This window comes from Tupaia chinensis, unplaced genomic scaffold (assembly GCF_000334495.1).
Source record: "Tupaia chinensis unplaced genomic scaffold, TupChi_1.0 Scaffold000048_1, whole genome shotgun sequence".
Lineage (NCBI taxonomy): Eukaryota > Metazoa > Chordata > Mammalia > Scandentia > Tupaiidae > Tupaia > Tupaia belangeri.
Genome location: NW_006159506.1, coordinates 2,669,995 through 2,681,132, shown reverse-complemented (window position 1 = coordinate 2,681,132; position 11,138 = coordinate 2,669,995). Strand labels below are relative to the sequence as shown.

The following is an 11,138-nucleotide window of genomic DNA, read 5'->3' as shown; positions in this document are numbered from 1 at the left end:
GGGAGTGGCCTCAGGCTTCTTCTTCCTCAGCCGTGTAAGAGACTGGCAGCCTCACAGTGAGTAACAGGCTGCGGTGCACTCACTTCTGGCCCACTCCCTGTGTGCGGATGGTACACTGCCACCGCTGTGCCTGCACTGGGACCCTCCACGAGGGACTTCCCTTCTTGTTGAATCTCGTCCCAGCGATGAGAGCCTTCTCTTTCCAGTTCAAAGGCTCCTTCCTCACCTTTCCATAGAGACTGGCATCCCCTGCCTAGAGAGGAAACTCCTGTTCCCATGTGTCTGGGTGTGTCCTGTGGCACTAATGAGACAGTCATCAAATACTTGTGGGAAATAGTCTATTTTCTCATTTTCCCCCCCATTTACTATTTTGGTTTTCTTGTGTTATCTTGAGTTCAGTTTCGTTGTTGCTTTTGTTGTGTGTGCATTCAGCCTATAGCTTTCTTGTGTAGTATCTCATCCACTCTGTCATGGTAGGGTTTTAAGCAACTATTCAAGTCGAGCCAAAGCACTATTATATACATAAGAGTATAGCAGGAAAGTCAGCTGGAAAGACAGAGCCAGATCCTAGAGGGTCTTGGAAGACCAGCTGGAACATTTGGATTTTTAATCCCACAGGCCATGGAAACAAGTGGATGGTTTTCAATGGGGTTGGCAAAGGTCAGAGCAGTTCAGTAGGAAAATCTGTTGTATAGTGGAATATAGATGAGTACCACACTTGGAGCCAGAATCTGAACTGGAGTAATGGCAATGGGTTGAAAAGGAGAGAGTTGGGACCAGCAGTTAGTGTAATGGCTATGTCGTTGGACTCCCATGTAGCTGACCACGGTTTGAGTCCCAGACCCGGTGGCTTAAAACTCATGCCTGGCACCCAAGATCCTGAGGGGAGAATGGAGGAGAAGGGATTGCGGCATGGCCATCCCCCCTGGGGGAGGGGGTGATTTCTTGCTTTCTGTCTCTCTGTCTGGTGAGCGCATGTGCCCTATAGCAAAAACCTCTCCAAAAAAAAAAAAAAGGAGAGAGTTGATGCAAACATTACGGCAAAGGGGGAAACAATCCAAATTAGTTACTGTTCATCATGATGGCATACAGAGACATGAAGGGGGCTGCTGGTGTTTTTGCTGTGGGCCATACACATGATGTAATCATTTGTATCATGGTGCCATGAACAGAGGAGGAGAGAGAGGAACAGCTCGCTTGGAAGTTGTAAGTAATATATGTGTATATGTCTTCGTTAGCATACCTTACTATAACATTTTACAAGGACCATAAGAAATGTAATTCCACCTCCATTTATCTCTAGTGATGCATGTATGTATGCACATACATGCTTTTAGTTCAGCTGAGAATAAAATAAATGTTTTTAGAAATTGCAGTCTTATATTTTAAAATCCTTTATAAGAAAGTCTGACACAGTTTTAAGTAAAATTTTTTGTCTGGATTAGCAGTAAGTGTTTAAATTTCTTCTGGCTAATTTTCTGATCTTTAAACACGTGAATTCAGAAAATTCACCAAATTGGGGGCCAGCCATTGGTGTGGTGGTTAAGGTGACTGGATCCCAAGTGGCTGGCTCATGATTTGAGTCCCAGAATCAGAGGCTTGAAAAACACTCCAGGTGGGGAACCAGCAGTTAGCGTAATGGCTATGTCGCTGGACTCCCACGTAGTCGACCGCTGTTCGTGTCCCGGACCCGGTGGCTTAAAACTCATGCCGGGCGCGTGTGCGTGCGTGCCCAAGATCCCGAGAGGAGAATGGAGGAGAAGGGATTGCGGCGTGACCATCCCCCCTGGGGGGTGATTTCTCGCTTTCTGTCTCTATGTCTCTCTCTGTCTGTCTGGCGAGCGCACGCGCCCTACAGTGAAAATCTCTCCAAAAAAAACCAACAACAACAACAACAACAACAAAACCACTCCAGGTGTATGTGCATGCCTAAAATCCTGAAAGAGGGGAGATGGAAGAGAAGGGATTATAGCATGACCATCCCCCATGGGGGGGATCTCTCACTGCCCCCATCCACAGGAAAAGGACCAGGAAATTAACCAGTGTAAGGCCAGGTGTGCTGCGTGCATCTATATAGTCCCAGCTGCTCTGGAGGCGAAGGCAGGAGGACCATAGTAAGTGACATAGTAAGACCCTGTCTAAAACACCACGCAGACATGCAAACACAAACTAGCCAATGTGAATACTTAGCTATATTTATTTGTTTAATGGAAGTTGTGAATGCTCGTGTACTCAGAGCAGAATATTCAGTTTAGCAAATGATTGCTGAATAGCTCTGGTAATAAGATGCTGACTGAATTTAAATACATTTAATATATTTTGCTACTTCCTGAGTTTTTATCTCCAAAGTAGAGTGATTTTTCATTTAACACTGATAGTTAATACCAGAATTGCGGAAACTGGGTTTCTATGTAGTGCCTAATTTTAGTTGTTTATTTTTAGCCAGTCTAAAGGTGTAAAGTGAAATCTTGTTGGTTTAATTTGCATTTCTGTGACTACTAATGAGTTTGCACATTTCTTCCCATGCTTATTATACATTAGATTTCCTTTTCTGTAAATTGCTTTTTAAAATTCTATATTTTTCTTTTAGTGCTTGTTTCCTTGTTATTAAAAATTACACATGGGGCCGGCACGTGGCATAGTGTTTAAGGCATTGGACTTCTACATGACTGACTGTGGTTTGAGTCCTGGACTTGGCAGCTTGCTTTCTCACTTTCCCTCTCTCTCTTGCTGATCAAATTAAAAAGTAATAATAATAATAAATAAATAAAATGAAATAAAATAATGGTTAAATATGTCTTTAAATAATTACTTATTTAATTTTATTATTGTTATTATAGTCTTTAAATAATTAATTATTTAATTTTATTATTGTTATTATTGTTTTAATTTGCTTTAAGGCATGTATGCGCCATCAGAGAGAGAGGGGGACAGACAAAGTGAGAAAGCAAGCTGCCAGGTCTGGGACTAGAACCGTGGTCCCACATGTGGGAGGAGAGTCCAGTGCCTTAACCACCATGCCACCGGCTGGCCCTACAGATGTTTCTTACATGTTAGTGGTCTCTCTTTGGTTTGGGATTTTGCAAATAATATCTCTCAGTCTTTTTATCAGTAACCTTCAACCACGATAGCATTCACTAACTAGAAGTACCAGATTTTTCTTTTCTTGGAGAGGTTTTTGCCATAGGGCATGTGCGCTCGCCAGACAGAGAGAGACAGAGATAGAAAGCGAGAAATCACCCCCCAGGGGGGATGGCCACGCCGTAATCCCTTCTCCTCCATTCTCCTCTCTGGATCTTGGGCACGCACGCACACACGCCCGGCGTGAGTTCTAAGCCACCAGGTTCGGGACGCGAACCACGGTCGACTACATGGGAGTCCAGCGACATAGGCATTATGCTAACTGCTGGTCCCTAGAAGTCCTTGATTTTGATATAATCAGTTTAAAGAGCTTTTTGCCTTATAGTTCATAATTCAGAGTTTTATTTAAGATATTTTCTCTTACACCAAAGTCAGAAGACATTCTGATATATTTCTTTCTGTTAATTTTATGGTTTTGTATTAGGTTTTTATTTCATGTAGAGCAGGACTCAGCAAACATTTTCTTGAAAGGTCAAATAGTAAGTATTTTAGGCTTTGTGGACCAATTGTCTCTGCCACAAGGATTCAGCTATGTCATTGTAGCACCAGAGCAGCCACAGACAAAGGCAAATGAGTGGACGTGACTGTTGCAATAAAACTTCATTTACAAAACCATGCGTCTGGCGTTCAGGTCATAATTTACTCCTTGACCTAGAGTCCAAGCCCTGTCTTGTAGAAAATGCTTTGTTTCTTGGTATTCGATAGGATGCCAGGTGGGTTTTTTGTTTGTTTTTCTTCCTATATAGTGGGTCAATTTTTATCACATCATTACTTAAAAAATATTATTTCCCCACTGAATTGCCGTGCCACTTTTATTGTGTATTATAGTATTATGTTCTGAAGGTATGGAGATCTGCTACCTAACTTTATTTTCCTTTGTTAGTCTTTCTATCTGTTGAAGCAGGGCCACTTCAAAAAAAAATTTTTTTTTTTTTTTTTTTTAGTCCCTATGGTTTTATAGTATATCTTGATATGGGTTAGGGAGAGGTCCCTTGCGTTATGTTTCTTTCTCAAAGTTAACATAGCTGTTTATGGATCTTTATTCTTTCATATTAACCATAGACTATGCCTACTGAATCCTTCAAAAAGTATGACTATGATTTTCATTAGGACTTAACTAAAAGTAAATTTTTTTTTTTAAGAGGTTTTTGCTATAGGGTGCATGCGCTCGCCAGATAGACAGAGAGAGACAGAGAGATAGAAAGCGAGAAATCACCACCCAGGGTGGATGGCCACGCCGAAATCCTTCTCCTCCATTCTCCTCTCGGGATCTTGGGCACACACGCGTGAGTTTTAAGCCACTGGGTCCGGGGCTCGAACTGCGGTCGACTATGTGGGAGTCCAGTGACATAGTCATTACGCTAACTGCTGGTTCCTGAAAGTAAATGTTAATTTGGGAAGAATTGGCATATTAAATTATGCCACCCAAAAACACATGTCTTCATTTATTGCAATCATCTTATTTATCTTTTATTCATGCTTCAAAATAGTTTTCTCAATAGGAAAGGGTGTATAATTTGTATTAATTCCAAAATTCTAAATGTTTAGGAACACTAGCTGTCATGCATGGTATCTTTTTTGGTCATATTGTCTAGTTTTATTGATGCAGATAAATACTGATAAGTTTTGTAAGTTATGTTTATGAAAGATTAATAAAGAACTGGTTTTGTAGAGAGCTGGCAGGCCAATTGAAAAAAGGAATTGAGGCCAAAAAAAATGAGATAGAACACACAGAAGAAATAATCAGAAGCTCTCCGAATTAAGTTGAGGGACTTACTACTTAACAATAGTGTCAACTTACAGTGCATTTTTATTTAGAGTATTTTAGATTTACAACAGGTTTGTTGGGATATAACCCAATCCCCATCATTGAGTCAAGGAGCATCTGTATATCTCAATAGTAAATGTAAGACAGAGTGACAAAAATAGTTTTATGAACAGCTATCAATAGATATTCCTAACTCTACTGTGTCAAAATTGACGTAAGACCCAGAACAATGAATCAGACGATCATTATTTTTAAACAATTGAAATGTTAAAGACTCCTTTTTCCAGAAAACTCTAGGCCAAATGAAATTTACAAGTGAGTTCTACCAAATTTTCAAGGAACAGTTGGTTCCTATTTTATCCAAATTATTGGAGGAAGTGGAGAGTAAACACCGTGCACAGCCTGTTTGCTGAGGCGAATGTGGTCCTGTTACTAACCGTAATAAAGACTGCACCAGAACTGAAAAGTATATGACGATTTACCTTATGAGTGTTATTCTTGAAATGCAGAAATAGTTCAGTATCAGAAATGCATACAGCTGTATTCCAGTAAGACACTGTGGACACGAATTTTATATAAATTTTATGTATTATGAATTATTCATCTTTTACATTTTTTCCAACCATTTAAAAATGTAAAGCCATTCTTAGCTCACATGCTGTACCAAAACAGGTGGTAGACCAGATGGCCGTGGGTTTACTGACCCCCTGATGTAACCACACAAACAGATAGAATCAACACACTATTAAAACGAGTTCTGTCCTGGGCTAGCTGGTGGCATGATGGCTAAGGCACATGGATCCTCCATGTCCAACTATGCAGTTCAAATCTTAGTCCCAGTGTGCATGCTCCAAGAGGAGGGAGTGGGGGCACGGTCATCTCCCATGGGGGGGTTCTCCCTCCCTCCCCTTCTCCTCCTCTCCCTCCAGCCAGTGCATGTGCCCTATAGCAAACTTACCAAAAGTACAAAGCAAAGTACTTTATTTGCTATCTTAATGACTTGTTTTCAAATCACATCGCTTTTCACTGGTAAAGCAGATGCTCTGTGTTCCTCCGGTGACCTTTCCTGGTCACTGACATGACTCTCCCATTCTCCCTTGCTTTCTAAGTTCAAATCTTTTACTCACCTTCAGATCCACTCAGCAGTACTCCCTTTTCCATGTCGTATTTATTACTACGGCCAATCTGTTCTACTTCCTGAACACGATGGGGTTTTTCTTTGTTGCTAATGGATTCCCTTTCTGGCCTGGTTCACAGTGGTAACTCTAAACGTGTCATTCATTTCAAGCACCCGCTCCCACTTCTGTCCTCTTCCTACTCGCATGTCAGTCTCGTCTTAGGGTTCACCAAGATGATGAAGACCTTAATGTGCTCTTTCCACTCATGATCAGCAAAGCGAGCGAAAGGAAAGCACAATTGGGAGGAGATCATTGTTTACATATATAAAAGTAAAAAGATGAATAGTAAAGCTATTTTTTGAGTTATTTAATTTTACTTATTCATTCATGTATTTTAATTTGACTAGAGAGAGAGAGAAAGTGAGCCACCAGGTCTGGGACTTGAACCATGGTCAGCCATGTGGGTATGTCCAGTTCCTTAACTACCACGTCACCTGCTGGTCCTCCCCCCAACCTATTTTTTTTTTGAGAGGTTTTTGCTATAGGGCACATACACTCCCCAGAAAGAGAGAGACAGAGAGACAGACAGAAAGAAAGAAATTACCCCCCAGGGGGATGGCCATGCCGCAATTCCTTCTCCTCCATTCTCCTCTCGGGATCTTGGGCATTCACTCACACATGCCTGGCTTGAGTTTAAGCCACCGGGTGGAGGACACAAACTGCAGTTGACTACATGGGAGTCCAGTGACATAGCCATTATGCCAACTGCTGGTCCCATATGGGTAAACAATTCTAAGTAACAGTGAGTTTTCTCATAATTTTGATAACAAAGAAAAGTCTAGGATTTGAAAAAAATATTTTTTTTGGAGAGATTGCTGTAGGGCACATGCATTCACCAGAGAGACAGCAAGACAGACAGAAATTTAGGAATCACCCCCTAGGGGGCACAGCCACACTGCAGTCCCCTCTCCTTTATTATCCTCTTGGGATTTGGGGCATGCACGCACACACACACCCAGCGTGAGTTTTAAGCCACTGGATCCAGGACTTGAACCACAGTCGACCATGTGGGAGTCCAGTGATGTAACCATTACACTATCTGCTGGTCCTAGGATCTTTAAAATTTTTAAAGATTGTCATCCAGTTTCAAAATTTGAGTATATGTTTGATTATACAAGTAAGCTAATTGATTAGGTAAATGCTGGTGCCTATGGGATTTTTTTTTTAATACAGAAATGATTATCAGCTACTTTATTATTTTCTGAATTCCTTGTTCTCTTTTTCACTTAGCATAAGTATGAGATGATAGGTTTTGGGGGTTATTTATAGGCAGGCTAACCTGGATTGAAATCCCAACTGTATTTACTCTGTTTTTCTTTGGTTAGCAATTGAACCTTTCTGGACATGATTTTTTTCATCTTTAAATTAGGTGATAATACTGAGGGGGTAGTATGATATGTAAATAAGATAATATTTGTAAAGTTCCTAGCAAGATACATAGTATGTGGTAAGTACACTATTTTAATTTCCTTTTATTTTAAACATATATGAAAGCAAGCCCTTAGTTTAGATGAATAATTTGCTTTTCTCATTTACCTGTTTTATAAAGGAATGCATTAATTCTTACCTGGGAAATTTAAGTGAATGCAAAAAGTTAATCCTTAGCAAATTTATTTTTAAGTTGACAATATTGTACCCTTAGTTAATTTTTATTTTAAAATTGCATCCCTAACTAATTTTTATAAATAGGTTTCTATCACAAGTATCAACTCAGTTTCTTCAGGTCATTTATTTCTGTTCTCTTTCTTGCGTTTAACAGCTCTGGGATATGAAGAGAGCTTTTTCTGCAGGAATCGTGTTGAGACCATCTCAGTTTATGAGATGACATATTAATTTAAATGTTTCCTCCTTTGTTATTTCTGAATGTACTTTTTTTTTTTTTGAGAGGTTTTTGCTGTAGGGTGCGTGCGCTCGCCAGACAGACAGAGAGAGACAGAGGCAGGAAATCACCCCCCAGGGGGATGGCCACGCCGCAATCCCTTCTCCTCCACTCTCCTCTCGGGATCCTGGGCACGCACGCACACGCGCCCGGCGTGAGTTTAAGCCACCGGGTCCGGGACTTGAACCATGGTCGACTATGTGGGAGTCCAGCGACATAGCCATTACGCTAACTGCTGGTCCCCTGAATGTACTTTTAAAACTAGCCTCTTAGATGGGACCGGCAGGTGACGCGGTGGCTAAGAGCACTGGACTCCCACATGACCAATCGCAGTTCGAGTCCCAGGCCTGGTAGCTTTCTTTCTCACTCTCTCTCTCCCCCTCTCTGGTCAAATTAAAAATAATTAATTAAAGTTAAATAAGATAATTATTAAGAAGAAACCTAGCCTCTTAGGCACCACATTATTATACTGGCGTATACTATGCTAAGACAGAGTGTTGAACGTGTGGGGACTAAGGTTCCTCACAGCTCAGATTCTCTCTTTTTGGAAAGTGCATGTTATCTAAAAATTGTTTCCCAGAATAGATGTCAGGTTCACCCTTCGTTTTTATGTGATATCAGAATACTAGTCTTTAAGTAACTTACAGTTGTATGCGTCTCGAAAAGTTCATCAGTGTGTTTTATATTGTATCTTATAAATCTATTTACATAGATTGTAGAATAGATTAGTCAAATATTCTTATATTTTATGATAATTCAGAACTCATTTTTCTCAGAAAAATATTTAAAGTTAAAATTATCTTCAGTAGTCTATGAATTATATTAAATTGTGCTTTCCTGCATTGTCATTTATAATTATGAATATATTGTCATTTATAGAAATGCTAGTGAGGTCTCTCCAGTAGTGCTTGCTTAGGTGAGAGGCTACAGGAATGAATTACTCATTTTTTTGTGAGCGTATTTGGTGTCAGGTCATGGACTGTGAGTATGTATGTATCTTTTGGTTGAACAGAAAAGTCTGCTTTTCAATTCCCTGGTTAAATGTGGCATGGCATAGTGTAACTCTAGCCAACCACATGGCAATTCTTCCCAAAGTTTTTGAAAGAGTGGGACACTGCGTTTTGATAGCAGTGGAGCGAGGTGGCGGGTGACAGCCATGCAGCATGGTACAAACCGAGTGACCGCGCCCTGTCCCTCTCCATCCTCACCCAGGTGCAGCCGTCGCCGGCATCTACCGAGTGGCGGGGAAGAACATGGCCCCCTTGGAAGCGCTGGTGTGGGGCGTTGGACAGACTGTACTGACATTGATCATCTCCTTTTCAAGGATCCTCGCTACGCTTTGAGGTTTCGGTGGGAGCGTCTTACTGAATTCACGTAAGGAAACAGATGGACAGGTCCCCGAAAGTGGCATTGTTCACGAGCGGAATGAAATTGTGCGAGAATGTGGACCCAGCAGGTCCCCGCGGCAGGCAGACCTCGAGCTGTGTGGCAAGATCGCCCTCTGGTGTCGACGCGATTGCACTACTGCACTGCACCTTACGTGCCTCCGTCCCAGGCAAGGTGCACGAGACACTGCGCGAAGCTACAAGAAAAAGCACCTTGTTTAGCTGCCAATCAGGTTAACACTGGTGTTGAAATCATCGTTCTTAACAGTGTTGTGTTGAGTTCCAGGGACGTTTTAAGGAATTGATATATGTGCCAAACTCTTTTCTTTCTGTTAACATTGATCATGTGACAATTTGCAAGTGTAGCTGTAGATGAGTGCTGTGAACATATTTGACACGAATTCAGGTAACGTAGTAAGATTTTTGTTTTGTAACTCTAAATCCTGTATGAGTGCTGAATAATGAATCGTTTAATATGAGAGAAATTATTTGGTTTTTAATGTTGAGCGTTTCTGGGATCTGGGGCTTTAATGTCTTTTGGCATTATTGTTATTTAATTGATGTGGAAAATAGGGGTCTTCTTAATAGAAGACTAGCTAAACCATTTTAAGGACTCGAAGTAGGTCTGTAGGGTGCGTAATCTTCACTAACTTAAGTAACACCCTTTTAATAGTTCCCCTCATGCCTCAATGTTCTATTTTATTTATATTAATTAAAAAACCTTATGGGTCACACACATTGATTATAGTTTGTATGTCACAAAAATATAATTTGAAAATTTTCATATACACTTTGTAAGGAAAAAAATCTAAAATGCACGTTGCATTCTTTAAAGAAAGTATTTGCCTTGTATCACATGGAGAAAGCATCTTTACAACTGGTCTCTCAGTAGGATTTTACTACTTGTTACATATATTTTGATTTTTGACAAAACATAAGCAGTCTTTCATTCTGGAGTACTAACTGTATCTACATTGTGGCCTCAATTAGGCTGTAGAAATAAAAAGTAACAGGTCGATTGTATAGCATAGGAAGAGTAAGAAACTATCTTACTTTGGACATGTCCCAACGCCATAACTTTGCTAAGTAACTATTGGGGGAATATAGTAAATAGTTTTGAAGTTCAATAGGTAGGGTCAGAGTATCAGTACAGTACTGAGCATATATTTGAGTGATTCATTTCAGTTGCGTTCTTGAGTTATGCTGTTAAATTATGATTTAAGTTTATTTAAACTTGTGTGTTGTGGTTAAAGTTTATAGGAATCTATGATGAAATTTATAAAAAATCATTTCAAAGGGTTTTGGTAATACAGAACTGTTTATAAGAGTACAAGAAATAAGAAAAACACAGAGCTTGGTTGAATTGATGTCCCAGTGAGGTTTTCTTCTTTTCTTTTCCTTTTCTTTTCTTTTTTTTTTTTTTAATTTGGGTGGATTCCAGGTGCAATTATAAACATGCTAACTCAAAGAAGCATTATAGAGATACCAAGTTAAGACAACCCAAAAAGCAGCCTGGCATGCTACACTCTCTGTTTAGCCCAGGTTGGTTAAAAAGTAGGTTTTCGTTTAGGTCTCATTTCAATTTAAGACTTCTGTTACTCACACCACTTTTTCTCTACCAGAAGGCAGGGCATAGCCCGCGTGCAATTATAAACATGCTAACTCAAAGAAGCATTATAGAGATACCAAGTTAAGACAACCCAAAAAGCAGCCTGGCATGCTACACTCTCTGTTTAGCCCAGGTTGGTTAAAAAGTAGGTTTTCGTTTAGGTCTCATTTCAATTTAA

The 11,138-nt window shown here is 40.2% G+C and overlaps 1 protein-coding gene across 1 annotated transcript in view; it reads left to right on the top strand.

Moving 5' to 3' along the window:
* The window catches only part of TMEM170B (transmembrane protein 170B), a gene marked incomplete at its 5' end in the record, with an annotated part of 13,238 nt that extends 2,624 nt beyond the window's left edge, over positions 1-10,614 (top strand). The window contains 1 exon segment of the mRNA XM_014591000.2: positions 9,179-10,614. Coding sequence (XP_014446486.1) covers positions 9,179-9,309 — 131 coding nt within the window.
* Between the last annotated feature and the right edge of the window lie 524 nt (positions 10,615-11,138).